Below are 20,819 nucleotides of genomic sequence, written 5' to 3'. Positions count from 1 at the left end.
TTCACCATTATCAGTTATTTGACCTTGATTATTTTTTGACAGAACCCGGAAAAGTTAAACGATTTTGTGCCTTACAAATGGTTAAAGAGAAAAAATTAAATTTCTTGAACAATCTCTTACCCCACGAGTGTTTTGTGTTTCTACTGGAGGATGTTTATCAAAATCGTGTTTCACATAATACATAAAACATGCTTGTATATAAGTGTATTATTGTGAACGAGAGATAAGATGTATTGTAAAAGTAAAAATACTTTATCAATGAGGACATTACTTGGATTGAAGGACTGATATGGCGACATCTGTGTTTATGTTAATATTTGGCTTTACTTTATGGATTGCAGGTGACAGCAGCCACGAGGTTTCTTCTAATGGTAATATATAATGCGTTATGTTAATTATATATTATCGATTAATAACTAATAGAAGAATTCAAATAGAGAAACATATTATGTTGTCTGCTCTTTGGTCGGGTTGTTGTTTTGTTGACACATTCCCCTTTTTCATTCTTAATTTTAAGAATATCTAACGAGTAACCGAACAATATTTTAATTCACGCATGCGCGTAACGCATCAGTTAATATATCAGTTGTTGTTCGGTCACGAGTTGAATATTTTTCGATATATGAATTCTTTGATTAGTTTTTTTTAATGTAATTGGTAAATGTTTTTATTATGGAATTGGAGTAAAAAATGAGTGGATTATGTATTTTTCTACGCACTCACAATTTGTTTTGATCCGACATCATCGACGTCTTGGCAACGTCTATTGTTGTATGACGTCAGAGGCGTGAAATATAAACTTGTTTATTTCACATGTGAAATTAGTATAGAATTAAACGCCCTTTTTAAGGAAATAATTTGTGTATAAACTCGACCAATTCGAATGATGTTTATGATATGTTTGTGAGTAACTTGGTCCAGTTTTTACACCAATAAATTCCTTTAAAAATGCGTTTAATCCTTTAAAATTGGAGATGAGGAATTCAATTCCCCCTCTTTCACACATTAATTGTATATTTGTGTGGTTGAATTGGCCTGGTACAAAAATATATTTCTTAGTTACCGCAAAAATACGTACTCCATGCAATTTGCTTTTTGATAAAAATAAACTGCAAAATGACTCTTATATTCTAATTAAGGTTTATGAGTTAATTTAGAATCATAGACACAGCATGATAAAGCGCCCCTAAAATTAGTTCAAAAATAATTTTTTTTATCGTTAAGGTTCGGTGCACCATATCATGTCAAACGACAGGACTAAAGCAAAAAAAAAACTGAATCATTTTTTTTTAAATTTTTGTTCATCTATAGATTGCAGGTCAGATATCGTTGTTATGAAGAGACAACTATATAGCTTGCAAAGACAGAACTTGGAAATACTAAGACAAAATGAAGAAATATTGACAAAATATGAAAACATTATCAAACTTCTTGGAAATGAGGATGGGGAGCAAAAATCGTATGGAAAGCGTCTATTAGTTCCAGCCTCGAGTAAGTAAAACTGGAATATAACCTCCTCTAAATAAATTTCTTGTAGTCCATGCCAGAAAACTACTTATCTGAGTCGCATTTCTAATAACTGATACCGAAAGATATAATAGTTCTTTAATATAATACTAGTAGTTCGTAAAACACTTGATTTTGTAAATAAAAGCTTATGAGAAAAACGTTAAAAGTGTCAGACAAAAGATGTCTAAAAGTTTAAAGAAATGAAAAAAAAAGTTCTGTGTTTCAGTTCCAAAAAGACCAAGGAATAAATCGATCTTGTTTTTAGAAGTATAGATCAACAATGATATATGTCCTTTTTGTTAATTGCCATTGAATGTTTAACATTAGATTGAACAATGGAAGGACACTCAATTTACAATTATCATGTTTTGGGAATGAACTAAGATTAATTTAAAAAAAAAGGATTAAAAAGCCGGAAGAGCATTAGCTGATTAACAAAATAAGATTAACTATTGATAGGTCATGGAGCTTCTTTTCGAGATATTTAATATTTTAAATTTGATGGGGAAAAGGCTGACTTTGACTTTACCTTATATTATAACTTGGGTCTCAAATCAAAAGAAGAGAAATCTAATATATGCTTAAATGTTGGTAAACGACCTTTTATGATCTGTTAAGTCTTAAACGAAAAGACAAGCAGATGTTACTGGGCAAAATATTTTACCTTGTATCGTAGGGAGAACACTTATAAGGATTTTGAACATATGAGACACATTTCAAAACATCACCCAAGTACATCCTTAAAACATCAATTTACTAAATACGATGTTTTAACTAGAGATATATTATTCCAGCAATTGTACCTGCAACAGCAGTCGCCTTTTCTGCAGCACTAACACATAACATACAGCTTGGTCAGGATCAGATTGTTGAATTTGACAAAGTTATAACTAACATTAGAAATGCGTTTGATTCTCGCCACAGTCATTTCACTGCTCCAGTAAAAGGAATATATTTATTCTCTTGTTCACTATTTGCCGATGGTGGTAACTATGTCCACGTTGATATTGTAAAAAATGGAAATGCAATTGGTTATCTATATGCAAACAGCAATCACCACATAAGCACTGAAACAGTAGTTATTGAGTTAGAGACTGGAGATATGGTTTGGATGAAACATAGAGGAGATCCGATCGGCAAAGCATTAATTTATGGTAGCCCAGCAGAACAGTTTAATACATTTTCTGGGGTGCTCATACACCAGCTGGTATAGATGCTTTCGTCGAAACATTCCTTCTATTCTATTATTAGAAATAATAAAATTTGACGTTCTCTCAGCACTTTATCACATATAATAGATAAATAGTATAGTGTCCTTTGGTAGTCTTGTATTATTTTTAATTCTAGTTCCTTGTGTACAATTTGGAGTTTAGTATGACGTTCATTATCACTGAAATAGTATATATATTTATTAAAGGCCAGCTGCAGGACGCCTCCGGGTGCTGGAATTTCAATCTGCATTAAAGACCTGTTGGTGACCTTCTGCTGTTGTCTGATCTATGGTCGGGTTGTTGTCTCCTTGACACCCCCATTTCCATTCTTAATTTCATCTTAGATTAACAACACATACAATAAAATTAAATAAATATCATTTACAATAATTTGACGGTGGTGTATGCACAATAAAATACCATTATGGCTGCATTAATAAATAACACTTCTCAGTCAGTAGTTGCCGAATTTCCTGATCATATAGACCTGTTCCTTAAATGTGATTTTTCTTAACAAACCCAAAGGAAAATTTACAATGGAAAGTTCCTTATCAAATGGCAAAATCAGCAGTTCAAAAATATCAAAGGAAGAGATACAACTGTTATAATTATTAATGTTCCTATGTGAAAAGCGTTCATAGGTAGCTGAACCTCTTACTTATATAACAGTTGCATAATATTTCATTACACTTACAACAATGTATGCACACATCAAATAGACATAATAGATAATAATGTCAAAAATAGGGGTACAACAATCGACATTGTGTTATAATCTTAATTACTATAAAATCAAACATGTATGTAAACAAAATGGTATATGGAAAAATCAACTTAAAAATAACAAAATGACGGTATGTAATAGAATATTACCAACAATGGACAGTAAATTGGTAGGTTAATGAGTTACAAATTAAATAACACGTTAACGCTTCACTAAGATGATAGTACCTGAAATCTATACTTCAGGACATCAACAATTATTTGTGAAGTTGATACTGAATATCTATCAACAAGATCTGGGTATCTAACAATGATTTTTTTTTAAAGAACGTAAAAATATTTGACACAATCCTGTTGTTTAGACATTTCCGACGTTTGATAGAATCTCAGTCCCAGCTGCAAGCTTAAGAATATAGAATGAGTCCAGAAATATATATCCCATTTGCAGGTTTTAAATTGCTACTAAGGTGGGGAAATTGATAAATTAGATAATTTAGATAATATTTGGTTATCAAAGGTACTAGGCTTATAATTTTATATACCTCGCTTAATTGTGGTAGATTCTGGTACTGTGAGGCAACTTATGTTCAATTCGAGGTATGCATATCAAAATAAGGTACCAGGCTTATAATTGTATACGCCTCGCTTGTGATAGAATCTAGCACTGTGATGACCACTTATGTCCAATTCGAGGTTTGAAAATCAAAATAAGGTGGAGTTATTTCTTCAATCTTTAGTTTTGAAGGATATATCAAAGGACATTTTGACAATTACTGAAGGAACCCCGACTCATTTAAAAATAAGAAGAGAAGTGTGAAAGTCTTTATCTTATAATACGTGTTAACATCGGTAATTGTTTTTGATAAATATCGAATGAATTTTTTACTTGTATTTAATCTATACCTTGTGTTCAGTGCTAATGTTATTATCTATCTACCAATTTAATGTAAATTAGGAAATATGATATGTTTGCCCATGAAATGACTACCCCTCCCCCAACCGGAGATAGGGATGTAATACTGTAAAATAATTATACTAGGGTGTTCAATATCACAAACTAGTCAACAAATTATTTTAATTTGATCGTCGGTACAAGGACTTGATTCGAAAATATGAATCAACATGCGAACATCTCATACGTTCAGGTATTTCACATCCAATATGTGATAGTAATATTCTTAACAAAGCACAAAAACCACAGCATTCTCCTCAAAGCAAATAACACTTCAAAGAGACTTATTTAGAAGGGACATATTTTCGATACTGTTGTCAAGTCATTAAGGATGGCATAATTTTGTACTAGTATTAATATTGGTTCGCTTATATGGTCTTTGCTACGGAAATAAACACATTTATTCTAACACCAGTTATTGGCATGATACAGGTTATGTTTGTTTTATATATTTTATGATGGTATCATACTAAACACCTATGGGGAGGGATTTTGTTTGATTTTCATATTACAAAAACATAATCTTTCAATCAGCTTAGGTGAGGGGGTGGAGCTGGCATGTCAGTAACTGATAGTAGCCCATCGTTAATTTGTGTACTATTGTCATTTTGCTTATTTTCTCTTGTCACTTATTCTGACATTAGACTTGGATTACTATTAAACTGAGTTTTACTATGCATATTGCTTAAGTTTCTTTTTTTATTGACTAGAGGTAAAGGAGAGGTCTGAGATCTCACAAAATATTTTTAATCCCAACGCAATGTTTAGGCCTGACCCAAGTCAGTTGGTCTTGTAAGTTTAATATGAATTCATTATAAGAACAACAAAGATTGTCCTCATGATTATAAAATATCAAAATTATAATAATTATTTTAGTATTGTTAAGTCTTATTTATACCATTTCTTTTTTTAATTACATTGCTGCATTTTAACTTCCTATAACTACCACAGTTGCAAAAAATTAACGAGAGAAAGCAGCAATATTTTCAGATCCACATAGGAGACATTATGCAATAAAATAGATGGTATCATGACATAAATTTGGAAATTATTGCGTGCATTTATAAAAATATCTTGTTATTTTAAAAGACGCAGTCAGGAATATGATGTACAGTAGTTGTCGTTTATTGATGTAATTTATACATGTGTCTCGTTTCTCTTTTTTATATAGATTAAACCATAAGTTTAACCGTTTAAATGGTTTTACACTGGTAATTTTGGGGCCCTTTATAGCTTATTGTTCGGTGTGAACCAAGACTTTGTGTTGAAGGCCGTACATTGACCTATAATGGTTATTTGGATGGAGAGCTGTCCCATTAGCACTCACACCACATCTTCCTATATCTATAAAATGCGATTTCACTGTTTGCAATATTGAGAAAAATACTGTTTCATTCACATGATCCATTTAAAAAATTCAAAATACGGTATTGCAATTATAGATCGATCGCATGCCTTACAAAAGTAAAACATCGCAATACTTTCTGATGACTGTATTAAATTTAAACTCAGCTTTTTATGCGTCACGCAACTAAGTCGTTTCTTGTTGTTAAATAAAACAAGAGGGATAGTATGTTTGGGTTAATCTAAACCAGTATCTCTTTTCTTTCATATTCTTTTTAGATTGCCAAGCTAATTTTAACTAAAATCAAACCCCAACGGATGACTAGCGTAATACATGTGCTCATCCATCGGTCTTCTCCCAAGCAGCAGTACAACCCTTGTCAAAGTTGGCCTTCCGATCGGCTTTACGGGTTGTTTATTTGAAGCCACATTTGGTTAGATTGGAGACATGAATTAACAAAGGACTACTAGCAGTTACTAACATTTCAGCTCGAGACATCAATTAAACTGATTAAAAGACTATGTGTTTATTGTATGAATATCAAGCACATTCGATTCTCTGTCTTGAAGGGTTAGTTTTGGGGCCCTTTATAGCTTGTTGTTCGGTGTGAGCCAAGGCTCCGTGTTGAAGGCCGTACTTTAACCTATAATGGTTTACTTTTTAAATTGTTACTTGGATGGAGAGTTGTCTCATTGGCACTCACACCACATCTTCCTATATCCATCTCAAAATATATGAGAACATAACCCGTATCATGTCAACAACTGGTTTTAGAATAAATGTGTTTATTTCCGCATCATAGAACTTATACTGAAAGTAAGTGAATCAATATTAAAGCCAAAATACGCAATCTTTTATCCTTAGACTGATGATTACATTTAGTATCACCGCTATGTTTTTTGTGGGGTTCGTGTTGTCTAGTTTTAGTTTTCTATGTTGTATCTTGTGTACTATTATTTGTCTGTTTGTGTTTTACCGGTTTAGCCATAGCTTTATCAGTTTATTTTCGATCTATCAGTTTGAATGTCCATCTGGTATATTTTGCTCCTCTTAAGGTTGCACTTTGTAAATACAGCTGTTCCTGAAAACCCTCCTCTTTTGGGGAGAAATTGAATATTCATAGAAAATTGATTATGTTTACATACTGGTTCCCAGTTATGCTCTTTGTGTTCCATATCACAGAGACAGAACTTGGGAATGTTACCAGTAAATAAACACGTGCATATTGTTTACATTGAAATCTGTGGTAACCTTTCATTCGAGGTAGGGGTAGTTAAGAAAATTAGTGTAAGTTTAAACTCTGAGAAGTTCGGGGCATATAAACGTTGAAAATATGCCGCACAGCCCTATATTTTGACCTTTGAAAAAAATTGTGGTGCAAATGAACTTTCAATTCTAGGATAAGATTTTTTACAAAACTTCATAGTAAAAGTGGTACAGATTTAGCCGTAAAAGGAGTTCCTATGGGAAATTGCACTGTCAATATTTACAGAAATGCAACCTTAAAGGTTATGTTTTGACAAGGTTGCATTGTGATATTGAAAACCCTGATGTTTGAATTTTTCAGTAAATCATAGATTGCTTTCGTTAAAATATAACAGGTCGTTTCATTCGCGAACGAACAAAACAAGTTTAGATACATAAACACCATAATGTGGTGACAAGGGAACGTCACTATCTACAAATGTTTAATTAACAAAAGGAAATGAAAAATTTCTGTTTTATCATTAATGTTGGTATAAAACTTGCCGTTAATGATATAGATATCAAGAATCAGGACAGTGCAGTGTTTATTGTAAGTATTAGCTTTATTTAAAGCAAGTTTAATAGGATAAATCTGTTTAGTTTACATACTGAATTTGTCATTATTGAGAGCCAATATATCATCCAAATATCTAAAAGATTATCAAATTTTTGTATCAGATGTTGTTTTGATGGCTCTTTGCTGATTTTAGGTTGAAAATTTGAAAATTTCATGTTCAGCTTATATATATATGTTTTGAAAATATTCAAAATCAACGGTTGTGTAAGATATTGTCCATTTTGGTAATCAAATATATTCATTATGTGAAAGAAAAAAGTCTACAAAAATTATCATATTTACAAAATGTTAAAACGAAAAAAGTCATCAATCAACTCATTTAACCAGATTATTCAGTCTTTTTTACTAGATATAGGAAGATGTGGCACTAGGCAAACATTATGGATACATATTAATAGGTAAATAACTACAATGTTAGAATATTCCAATGGTTATGTATTGTACACTCCGTCTTCGTCTCGTATGAGTAGCACAATGTGTTCAAAACCTTCTAAAAGACAACAAGAAAGTGCACCATGACAAATTCTTTAATCTAATATGACTTTCATATAAATTGCTCATCCACATTTTAGTCAGTACTTACATCTCATATATCCCTGTAAATTTGAAAGTAAAGATACTAGTGATACAAGAATGAATACTTCATACCTTGATTTTTCACTTAATATTGACACAGATGAACGACTTCACTTTAAATATAGGACAAATGAGATGATTTCCAATATCTCAGCTGTAACACACACTCTGCTTCGTCGTATGGTGTTTACATATGTCGAATGATACGTTATGCTCGTGTATGTTCACACTATACCGACTTAAAAAACGGGAGTCTATTGCTTTCGCAGAAACTGTAGATTTAGAATGACACTCCGTAAATTTTATGGACACCAACACATATATTGTCATTTTAATGTTATAACTAACATTGCAATTAAAGCGAGAGGTTTGGCATGTCACCAAACCAGGTTCAACCCACCATTTTTCTCTTATAATGCCCTCTACCTAGCCAGGGAAATTGCCATTGTTATATTATATTACGTTTCAGTGTGTGTTATATTTTAATGTTGTGTTTCTGTTGGGTCGTAGTTCTCTTATATTATATTTCAGTTTGTTATTTAAATTTGTGTTTTCTCTATCAATTTATGAATTTCGAACAGTGGTATACTTCTGTTGTCTTTATAAGTTAATCTAAACGATATGTCTGTGTCTTAAGTAACGAATGACATTTTTAACATGTCTTAGATTGTGGTTTAACATATATTTCGTCTGTCTGTTCGTGACCTATTCCCGATCATGACTGTTAAACAAAATATAAATTTGCATTGTTATATGAAGTGTCTCGGTACATTCAACATTCGTGTATTTTATTTTTCATACTTCTGTTATGGTTTCGGTCGAATTTCTGTGTTATGCCTCATTGTTTGTTGTACCTGTGTTGTACGTATTATGTATCATTGTTTATTGTAGGTTGTTTTATCAGGTAGTGTTGTCATTTTAGCAATAAATATTATTTAGCATAAATTGGGAGGTTTGGCTAGCCGTGACACCATGTTCAACCCACCATTTGTTTTCTTAAAATATTCTGTTCCCAGTCAAGAATATGGCAGTTGTTATCAAATAGTTCGTTTTCTATGTATATTGCACTTTAGTATTCCTGTTGTTCCTTTGTTATTCTCATATAGTTAATGTGTTATTCTCAGTTTAAGTTTGTATTCGGATTTGTTTTCTCTTAATCTCGCAGATCGAATGTATATTAATCTTGATTTTATTTTTACATGAACATAATTACTCATACAAGAGTCCCTCTTTTATACAACCTTCTAACATGCTGACATATAAAAGATACACATGACAAAACTGCTTCTTAGTTGACTCATAACTTAAAAAAGCTGTTATTCTATGAACAAGGTAAATCTGTCGTTTAGACGAATCGCTGATTTTTTTTTATTTTTCGGAATAACGGGTTTAATATGATTGTTTTTAACTCGTACTAGTAACCATTTTATAAAACTTACAATTCATATTGCTTTTCTTCCCTTCCTCTTAAAGCACATTGATTTAATGACAATAAAAGTATTTAATTAGATACCAAAGGTACCAGGCTTATAATTTAAGACACCCGACGAGCGTTTCGTCTATATAAGACTCATCATTGGCGCTAAGATCAAAATATTTTTAAAGCCAAACAGTTACAAAGTTGAAAAGCATTGAGGACTTAAAATTCCCTTAAGTTGTGACAAATACAGCTATGGTAATATATGCCTGGGATAAGAAAACTTATTTCAAAAGCTTCATGTACATAGGTAAAATTTGAAAATAGTAGTTTTGGGAATGTTCTGAGCAGGTAAGAAACATTTAGGTAAATACCAGTGAAAACAGAAATCAATATTCATGACAATAAATTCCATTTTATATTTTGCTATGAAATTATGCTAACAAAATGATGACAAATACTTATACTTCATCTTCGTTACATAATATGTTTGATTTCATACATCAATAAATGAGTTATCATCAACACAGTTAACTTTTACTTAAATCGTGAGAACCAAGAAGAATCTTATACACCTTTTTCTCTCTTGTCGTATACGATAATTTTAATACAAAATGAGAGAAACATGCATATAAATGTTTTTTGTTGTCTTTGCATGCTCATTCTACGAGCTGACTTTATGTGCGATAAAGAATTTGAACAAAGTATTATCTGAAAAAACTCAATCAGTTCATTGTAAAATGCCGTATACAGATGGTGAAATTATATGATACATTAAACACATGTTAAATGAGTAAAAATGTGACAATCCTTTTCTAACACAATAAATACTCTTCAAGGACCACTGTCATTTTGTCTAGCTGAAAGATATGATATGTATGTTTTAGTCACAATAAAAAGGAAACAAATAACCATAGAAACATATATAAATATTCATAAAAGCTGCTGGTCATATACGACAAAAAGAGATATTTCATCAAGTAACAATGAAAATTTCTTTTAGAATTGCTGTTTTGTTTTCAATACAAATGTTCTTGTATTATGTCAAGCTGAAACATAACTCCGGATGGGTGATTTCGCGCTGTATTGAAGACCAATTGGTGGCCTTAGGTTTTTTTCTGCTCTTTGGTCGGTTGCTTGTTTCTTGACACATTTCCCATTTCCATTCTCAAATGTATTACATTTAAATGCAGCCAAGAATACTATAATATTATAACTTTTCATGAAGTTTTCTTACATGATGTGTATCACCCCTCTATAAGATTTGTTTCTGTCCGTATCGAATATTTGAATATCTGATGACCTTTTCATACGTATTACACGTATTTCTTATTATATTTAGCCGAAATCTATTATATATAGCTCGAAGTATAGCGCTAAGCAAACATTTTACAATTTCTGTATATTCTAGACTAGTTTAATGTTTTACCTTGACTGTAGCGTTGCTTGTTTGTTCCTTTCTTGCGCTTGTTTCCTGACGAAAAAGAACATAAACAATTTAAACTGTCTATATTTTGTCTTTTTACTGTATCATTTCTTATGGGACAACAGAAGAATTCCAAACGTCTAGCGTTGTGTTTTGTCTGTTTTTACGAGTTAATGGTTTTGATAAACTTTGAGGTTCGGTAATTTTTTTTTATGCAACATGTTTTTTACCCAATTTGACTTTCTCGTCGATGTGTTCAATAATAATTAACAGAATAGAATTACTCATAGAACAGTTCAAACAAAATAAGTAAACAATTTAGAGTGATAATCAAAAATTTAAAAAGAAACAATTGAAAATACGCAAATGCAACGAATAAATAACAACAAATTATTCAGAGTATTTAGAAAGACGAGCTCAGAACACTCCGCATTTTTATCATTACTTTCGTGCCAAATTAACCCCATAAATTTCGTTATTTTCATTGTAATGGACCTCATTATGATATTTTCACACGACGCTGTTATAAAATCTTTTTCGACATGCGTCATTCGTTACGTCAGTCTAGAGAATGAACCTTTTAACCTCCGGTATAACATTTATAACCACTTCAGTACAGGTATATTGTTGTTGTAGCCTTTTCCAAAATTCCTCTGCTCATATCATAAACTTGGTTATGTATGATGGCTTGTTTAGAAGCTGAGACATTCTAAAAAAAATGGTTAAACATCCGAGTCACGTAGTGAGATTCTTTTTTGCGTAGAGTAGCACAGACCAGAAAATCCTTTTGCGTTGCGGATCCTCGAGGTTTAAAAGAACCGTTTATCACACAATGCTTTAAGTTCTTTTAAAAGTAAGTTCTTTGAATATATTAAATAATTCTATTGATTATACAGATTATTCTATTGTCCTTAACTTTCCAAAACCGTTAAGCTCAGTCACTTGTTTAACAAGACACATGCCCAATTACACTACACAGATATATTTTGTTTACGCAGAATTTTTTGTTCCTCAATTTAAGGCGGATTAGGAGTATTGACACATATATAGGGTGCCTCTATATAATCTTCTATGATTATGACTGTTGTCTTCTGAAGTAAAACAAAAAGTGTTGTTAATATAGTCAATGTATCGATGATAGGATTCTAATATCCTTTGTGCATTCATATAATAACCATCTAGACCAAAATGAATTCTTTCATTTATCGTATTCAATTGAATTTAATGGTTTGTGTGGTGTTCCAAGTCTTTGTAGACATGGTAATGTTGCCTCGTCATTTCGTTTTAAAGATAATTGAAGATATTTTTGTTTAATTCATGGTACATATCACTTCGTGCATACCATATTATCGGTTTTTAAAATTTTTAATATTAATTATTCTTGTATAACTTACTGCATGTTATGACTCCTACAAATGCTCCTGCTAGAGTTGTTATTGAACCAAATAGTGAAGGTAGTAAAATATTCAGGTCTAAAAAAACGATGAAAACATATGCAATGTATACCTAAAACGAACCAAAACATAAAAGGGTGATTGTTTTTTTTTGTGTAATGTAATTTGCAAAGATAATAGATAGAGTTGATTAGTAAACAATAACTGCACCAGCAGTTAATTTCGACAGTACCCAATATGATTTCCAAAGGTGCAGGAAATTATAGTTAAGCAAAATAAGTTTTATTATGGTAGAACCGAAGTACCCAAAATGTACTTGGTAAAAAGTAAAATATCAAAAACACCGAACTAAAAATTCATCTGGAGGTCCCTTATTGAATATAAAAATAAAAACCTCAAAAACCTCAAACGAATGGAAAAGAACTGTCACAGTCCGTACTAAGTACAGGCACTTCCTTATGTCGAAAATTGGGAATTAAGTCCTTGATATTTAACCAAACCTCTCTGTTAAACCCTAACCGACTAAGAATGTTATATCGTGTATTTATGTGCATGTTGTGATGTTATGCTATTGTTTCAGAAAAAAGGGAGAAGGTTTGGATCCATTAAAACGTTTAATCCCGCTGCAAATGTTTGCACCTGTCCTAAGTCAGGATTCTGATGTACAGTAGTTGTCATTTGTTTATGTAATATATACGTGTTTCTCGATTCTCGTTTTGTTTATATAGATTAGACCGTTGGTTTTCCCGTTTGAATGGTTTTACACTAGTAATTTTGGGGCCCTTTATAGCTTGTTGTTCGGTGTGAGCCAAGGCTCCGTGTTGAAGGCCGTACTTTAACCTATAATGGTTTACTTTTTAAATTGTTATTTGGATGGAGAGTTGTCTCATTGGCACTCACACCACATCTTCCTATATCTATGTAAAATCGTTGGTTAAAGCAAATTATTGAGGATTCCACAAATCAATGTTCACAAAATTATCGGTTGCATGACCATTGAAGTTTAGAACACAGAAGTATGAATATTTTTGTTCTTTATTTTGTATTTAGACAAAACAATTAAGGTTTTTGTTTATTTTATTACGCATTGTTTAATATCTAACGGACAGCTTGTGCAGTAATTAATATTGCACACTTGCACACTTCGAATGAAAAGTAAAATCACACAAATACTGAACTCCGGGAAAAATTCAAAATGAATATACCATATGCAGATATATTGCTACTGAGGTAGGAGAAGTTGATAATTTCTAGTCAAATATTATCTCGTTTGTCATAGATTCTGGTACTGAGATGACAGTGTGTGTTTAATATATTGTTATTTTAAAATTCCTCGCAATTACTGTTTGTCAATACACATTACAAATATTCGTCCAGATATTTACAAACAATTTTGTTACTTTGCCAAATCGTTTCAATGCTTTCAATGTTTTGTTATAATACTGTTTTTAAAAGTTTAGCTATAGAGATTTGTAAAAGAATTTAAAAAAAACAACAATATTTAGATTCATAATTATGCAAATTACAAATTGTGTTGTGAACAGTACACGAACATTACAGCACTTACCAACAGAACTGCTTTCTACCTCGATATTCTTCTTTTCGTCGTCATTATTATTAATATTTTTATAATTAATATTTTGAATACTGCCGATCGCAATGATTCTATCAAGGAATTCCAGATACATATCGTGTGATGTTGGTATACATGGTATACAGGTCGAATTGTCACAACTACATTTACTCATCTGTATAGTCATTCTTTCCATAGCATGAGGACTTAATGCTGAAGTCTTCAGATTCCCAATTAACACTAAAATAGTTTATACAATAGAAGAGAAAAAAATCAAAACTACATACTAAACATTTACATCTAGTTTTCTAACTCAAATTAGATGCAAGAAAGGAGCGTTTGGCCATTCATCTTAAGAATTCAAATCATGAGCAATTAGATCTAACTTTTCATTGTCATGCCAATTCGACTGTTTTGTTTCATTGAAAAGACAGAATTCTAGTGAAATAAGATGATATTGTAAATTATTTTACTTAATATTTCCTTATATAAATTCTTTAATTTCTTCTTTTTTATCACCTCTGTCAACTTTGCTGCCTATTGCCATGTTAAAATACTGTAAATGTGGTCGAATATCTTCGTACACTCTTTCTAACAATATAAACTTTATATATGTGCATTCCAAAGAATTTAAAAGGACACGTTAACCTCAATTTGTATTTTCTTAATTGATTCATTAAATTGAAACATTGGTTAACCTCTTTTGTCTCAAGTTTACGACGATAGAGATACATTTGTAATTCGTTTTTCCTGTTTGATACTATTTGAAGTTAGTTTGCTCTGTTATGTATGATACCTCAGATGACTTTTCACTTTTAAACAGTTTTCATATGGATTGAGATATTTGGGGCATTGGATGAAAGTTGAATACTTCTTAAGTATGTTTCGTTTTAATACTAGTAGATTCCGAGATTAACGAAGGGATGATTTCAGTTCGCTACTTCGACATATTTGTACAAGATCTTCCCTATGACGAATTTAAACAAACAAACGGTAAACATGATGGCATGATTAAGTTTATAACGAAACAGGCGAACTAAACATGACTAATATCAAAATTCAGTGCTTAATCATGTTTAACCCCAAGACATGCTTCGTGTAACTGTCAAATACAGGAGCCTTTGAATCTGTAAGCCGTTTTCTTAAACGTTGTAAACTGTTAAATATGTCAAATTACTTACCATTTGTACGTACAGTAAGTGTTGTTAACCCTGACGATTGCTTGTATGGACTGTAAAATAATATCTCTAGCATAGACATTTTCTCCCAACAGAATTCATAGTTCATTGAGAAGTCTTGTTTATTGTCACATCTTAGTGTTTTTTCTGTAATCAGCTGAAAAAAAATCATTTAGGTTACTTATGGTACGATGCGTAGTAGTGATGTATTTATAACTGTATTGATTATCATAAAAATCATTGGTATCCTTTAAGCTTCCTTTGGTTTTTTTAATAAATATAAAGTTCACAAAATAATGCTATTCCTTTTAAGAATGACAAAATGAAAAGCTCAAACAAATCTAACGAATGAAAAAGGACTGTCATATTACTGAATAAACAAGTGGATCAAACCTGGATTTATAGCTGGGGTTATATTCCTAATGCGCCTTGAAATGAGGAACTCAAACGTCACGTGTGAACAAAAAATCTCTGTGTAGTGATATTTGAAACCTTTCTATTACAAACAAGTGACTGACCTTAACCATTTGTGTTCATTTATAAAGCTGGGGAACATAGAACAAATGTTTAAATTCTATGAAACTATTAAATGTGTTACCCCAGGGGTAGATTACCATAGCCGTATCTGGCACAACAATTTGGAATTTTGGGTCCTCAATGCTCTTCAACTTTGTATTTGTTTGGCTTATTTACTCTTTTGATCTGAGCGTCACTAATGAGTCTTATGTAGACGAAACGCGCGTTTGGCGTTTAAATTAGAATCCTGCTACTTTTCAAAGTATTAAATTTTCAAAGAACTTATTGTGTTAAAAATTGGATTTTTTACCACGAGGAGCCGCATCACAAAAGGATACTCCGGGTTTGCGCATTTACAGAAAAAGCAATCTCACTTCGTATCCCGAAAATTTAACCACATATGTGAAAATGTTTCAGCTTCGAAATGAGCAATGACAAATATCCAAGTTAACGATATGGATTGAGCAGCAGAAGAAAACGTTACCATTACCGAGACTAATACGCATCTTGACCCAGATGGCCGAACCTCCCATCTGTATGACAGACCCATTCATTTCCATTATATTGACAACAATATGTGACAAAAACAAACAGATATAAAAGTTCAAAACGTTAAAATTGAATGACTACATAGCGGAGGGTCGAAAGATACCAGAGGGAAGTAAATATTAAAGATAAAATATAAACCGACAACGCCATGGCTTAAAAATAAAAAGACAAACAGACAAATAAACACAAGACACAACATAGAAAAATAGACCAAGCAACATTAACCCATAAAAAACCAAGTGGTAATCTCAGGTGCTCCGTAAAGGTAAGCAAATCCTGCTCCACCTGTAGCATCCGTCATGTTGCTCGTATGATTGTAATCCTGGTAAATAGTCTAATTTGATAGGTTACATTCGTGGTGAAAAAGGAAGTGTATTGTAGTAACGACAATAGGAATAAATTGGATTACATCTGTGAAACGGTTATTCCATAACGGTCAACAAATTCCTAATGGCGTCTGTAAAATTTACGCACGGATGATTTCAATATCACCATTTGAAACTTTTGGTTAAATAGCTTCCTTGTGAGCAGCAATCCTGTATAAAAAAAAATCATAATAGGAAATACAAGCCCAGGAATATCGTATCAATTGGAAGAAATTTATGTGCTGCTGGATAGATGCTAAATAGAAATGAAAATTCACAAACTCTAAGCTGAAATCATCTCTTCAGAGCAAAAAAAAAACGAATGTAAGATTTTATTTATTCATGATCGTGATATATATACTGAATGAGTAACTGAATGACATGAATATGCACAGCACAAAATTGTAACGAATTGAATTTTGCCTTTGTCTTTTTATATCTATGCGTTGTTTAAGACTTTTAAAAAAGTGGTGATTCATCGAATGCATCATGGATGTATACTACATATATTTCATCGTATTTATATAATAGACAGCACTGATTGATATTGATCTCAACCACAAATATTGCTGCTAAAAGCTACATAAGGGACAATTCATGTTGGATATAAAGTATTGTAAAGATGTTTTCGAGTCGTTGCCTGAGTGAAAACAGTGACTTCCGATACTACAATTAAAAACAAAAAAGAATAAATGCATCCGGATCTTAAAAGGAATGTGAGTAGATAGTAATACGAGTATAATAAAAATTACAATGAAGAGTTGTGATTGCTAAGCAGATAACTCTTAACAGAAGACAAAATGATTTAGACTTTAGATGCTAAATGTCAACCTTTGCTCTTTGACTATGTTTTAAGCATGGCTGTAAGTTTTTCTATAGCAATATATTTTATTTCGTTTGAAATTGAGTTTTCCCCGTAGCTATTTGTAGTAATTATTTATAGATAAATAGTATAACTAGTTCTGATACTTGTTCTGTAACAGTATGTACTATTCATAAATTTGATGTTAGGTGCATAAGGCACGAGGAAAGTTTTTGCGGTTTCTACGGGTGGGGTAAAATGGTACTATATAAAGTTTGGCATTTAAATGTATTAATATCGAAGGTGCTCGCAGTTACGTCGTATAGAAGTTGGTCAGATTGATATACATGCAGTTGCTGCTATATTTATTGTACGTACAGGCGTAGGAGGTTTTAGCAGAGGAAAAAGAAACGATGTGAAAGAGGAATAATGTTATATGTCATGTATTTAAATGTTATTTCAATCGAAGAAATCTGTACAATGAAGTAAAATAAAATATTGTATCACAAGAGAAGATAATATGTTACTGCGAGTAACTAATACTATATATGTGTCTGTCTTGTTCATAGCATATTGAATTTGGAGATAAAATTCAGACGAGCAGGGCGAGAGAAAATTTAGTTTCCCATACCGCGCAGCGCTCATGATTTTACGCACACATGATTTTATTTTTATCATTAATACATACGCTACTGTCTGTTCCTTTATATAAACTGTTAAGTGTTATTATATAACCTATCATGTACGTACCATACTCTGAGTTGTATACAATGATAGTGCCTTGGTTTTATTTAGGATATCTACAGCCCAACCTCTCATGACTATTGTATCATTTCTGCCGCATGGTATATCTATATCATACACTTTAAAGCACATGCCGGAAAAACGGTAAGTGTTGTTTATATTATTCACACCAATGAGATAAAGTGAGCACGGCGGGTCAATATAAAGCTTATCTGATATGATATTAAATTCTTGCTTATCTTGTGCAAGAGCAAATATGTCACACATGCTGTTATTCATAGACCTTCCAACAGAAACTGAAATGACAAAAATTACACACTTTTTAACATGATTTCAACTAAATGCAATTATTTATCTTATTATGCTGTCAGAAACCTCATCAAAATCCCATTGCAAATCAGAACATGGAGTAGAGCTAAGGGTTAAAATTGAATCTCAGATTTTAATAATTTACTTAAATTAGGACAACAAACTACTCATTATGCTTTGATTTTACTTCTGATACAAAATAACTTATAAAATCTCATAATAAAAATAACAAAGAAGGAACCACTTAAATATCCCTTATTTCTTGAAGTAATTCTAAATATGTTTAGATATTATAAATATGTATTAGTCTGATGATACCTATCTCTGAAGCATTGACCGTCTCTAGATCACTAAATAGTATAAAAAAAATAGTTGGTATAGTTGTATTGTTATTATTATGAAATATCTTGATATAGATCTTAAACTTGTTAAAAATCCAAAGATAGATTTAGAATCACTAATTTACCGGAAATTAAAACAGAAAAATTCTTGTATTTGGAAATCTGAAAAACTTGGTATTGTATTGCATTGTATTGTATAGTATTATAGACATACCTGCTATTAATTTTAAATTTGATCGTTATTTTTTTTTGGATGAGCATTTTCAATCGAGTGCAACATATGAAACATGATCGTCTTTAATTTGCCAATGCGAGATTTTATGCTTTTTTTTTTAAACCGAATAACTTCGTCAAGTCATTTTTTTTCCTTTAGAAATTATCATGTAAAACTTTTTTGAATATTACTCACCATTTTCATGTGTAGTTTATAAATCTTCATTGGCGCTGACAACCACACCAGTCAACAAAGTGTTAAAGCAAAAACTTGCAACAACTATTATTAAGCGTTCCATTTCAAATAGATACATAAACTGTGCTATAAAGTAAAAAGTTTCACTGGCATAGTATTTTGTCTGTATTGACAATTTATAAAATACAACAACAAAAAAGAAAGTGATGAAATTAACAAAGGAAACAGAGGGCAAAAGGAAATCATCCATAATTGAACAGGAATTGAAGTAAAACCTTTCGTCTTTGAGAAACTAAGACATATGAAAAAGTGATAATTGATGGTGAAACAAAGCATTACATTCGTTATAAATCCTTACCATGAATGACCAGCATGAAAGCTGCGAAATCACTTGAGGTTGAAGTATTTAATTCAACACTATAGAAAGATCTTCGAAAATTGTTTTAATAGGTAAACCATGTAGAAAGGAATTTTGTAATAAATCAAAACATGTATAAAAAGGATGTTTTTTTTACATAAATAAACTTAATGGCCTTCATACTGTCGATAATTTAAACTTATCTCTTGATATTGCACATATTACTTTTGCGAACTTTTTTTGACGTCTCTTGACTAAATCTGTTGGTTGGGTACTGATTGATCCTTGATATATCAACGAGACAACTCAAAACAATATGTATATACACAATGACACAGACATAAACAACTTTAGGTCATGGCGTCAACACTCAGCAAAGTATTAACAGCATTTTCTGCTACGGAAGGCCCCGAAATAACAAATGTAATACAATTTAAATAAAGGCAACAGTAGTATACCGCTGTTCAAAACTCATAAATCCATGGACAAAAAACAAAATCGGAGTAACAAACTAAACCCGAGGGAAACGCATTAAATATAAGAGGAGAACAACGACACAACACCGAAACGCAACACGCACACAGAAACGGATCAAGCATCAGACAAAACACCACGAGAATAACAAATATAACATGAAAACCAAATACATGAATTTGAGATAGACAAGTACCGTGCCACGTCTTATCTTAATATATCAAAAATAAGAGAAAACACAAACGACTCAACGTTAAAATGCAACACACACAGAAACGAACAATAATCTGTTATCTATCAAACGAGAAAAATAGCAGCCTGATTTACGCACAAAATAACGAACAGTAACAAAAGACAACCACTGAATAACAGATTCTTGACTCGGACCAGGCACATGCAGAATATAGCGGAGTTAAACTAGTTTGAAGGCACCAACCCTCCATATAACATTTTTGATAGTTGTGTTACAGTGCAATGTAAGAACAAACTATAAAACTCAGTTGAGTCTGGCAGAATTTACGTAAAAATAAACGATGTGTATTAAATACCTATACAATGTATTGAAATGTTAAAAAAGAAATATTTGACAGACCTAGATAAACTCCTATGATGTCAGCTGATCAGTATGTATGTTACTATCAATTTAGGTTACACTTAATATTATGGTGACTAGGGCAATTGATTTATACTATTTGACCTTATTTTAAATGTATCAAGTACTTTAGCAAAAATTCAACATTAGAATCAGTTCGTTAGATACGTCATATCTTTACATATAATTTGATTGATTTTTATTGTAATAAGATTAACTTTCCGATTTGCATTT

The 20,819-nt window shown here is 31.6% G+C and overlaps 2 protein-coding genes across 2 annotated transcripts; one reads left to right on the top strand and one right to left on the bottom strand.

Moving 5' to 3' along the window:
* The first annotated feature begins 261 nt into the window (after positions 1-261).
* Positions 262-2,722, top strand: LOC134727399 (complement C1q-like protein 4). Its single transcript, XM_063591778.1, has 3 exons — positions 262-371; positions 1,312-1,491; positions 2,304-2,722. The coding sequence occupies exons 1-3, from the start codon at positions 290-292 to the stop codon at positions 2,720-2,722; spliced, it is 681 nt and encodes a 226-aa protein (XP_063447848.1). The 5' UTR covers positions 262-289.
* A 9,630-nt stretch (positions 2,723-12,352) lies between these two features.
* Positions 12,353-19,276, bottom strand: LOC134727398 (uncharacterized). The gene is made up of 5 exons (XM_063591777.1): positions 19,162-19,276; positions 18,109-18,398; positions 15,130-15,283; positions 13,943-14,188; positions 12,353-12,453 (listed from the first exon to the last, which is right to left on the bottom strand). Exons 2-5 carry the CDS (start codon positions 18,379-18,381, stop codon positions 12,353-12,355), a joined length of 774 nt encoding a protein of 257 aa, XP_063447847.1. The 5' UTR covers positions 18,382-18,398; positions 19,162-19,276.
* Between the last annotated feature and the right edge of the window lie 1,543 nt (positions 19,277-20,819).

The sequence above is a fragment of the Mytilus trossulus genome, chromosome 8 (assembly GCF_036588685.1).
Source record: "Mytilus trossulus isolate FHL-02 chromosome 8, PNRI_Mtr1.1.1.hap1, whole genome shotgun sequence".
Lineage (NCBI taxonomy): Eukaryota > Metazoa > Mollusca > Bivalvia > Mytilida > Mytilidae > Mytilus > Mytilus trossulus.
The sequence above is the reverse complement of the archived record's forward strand: the minus strand, read 5'-3'. Positions and strand labels throughout refer to the sequence as shown.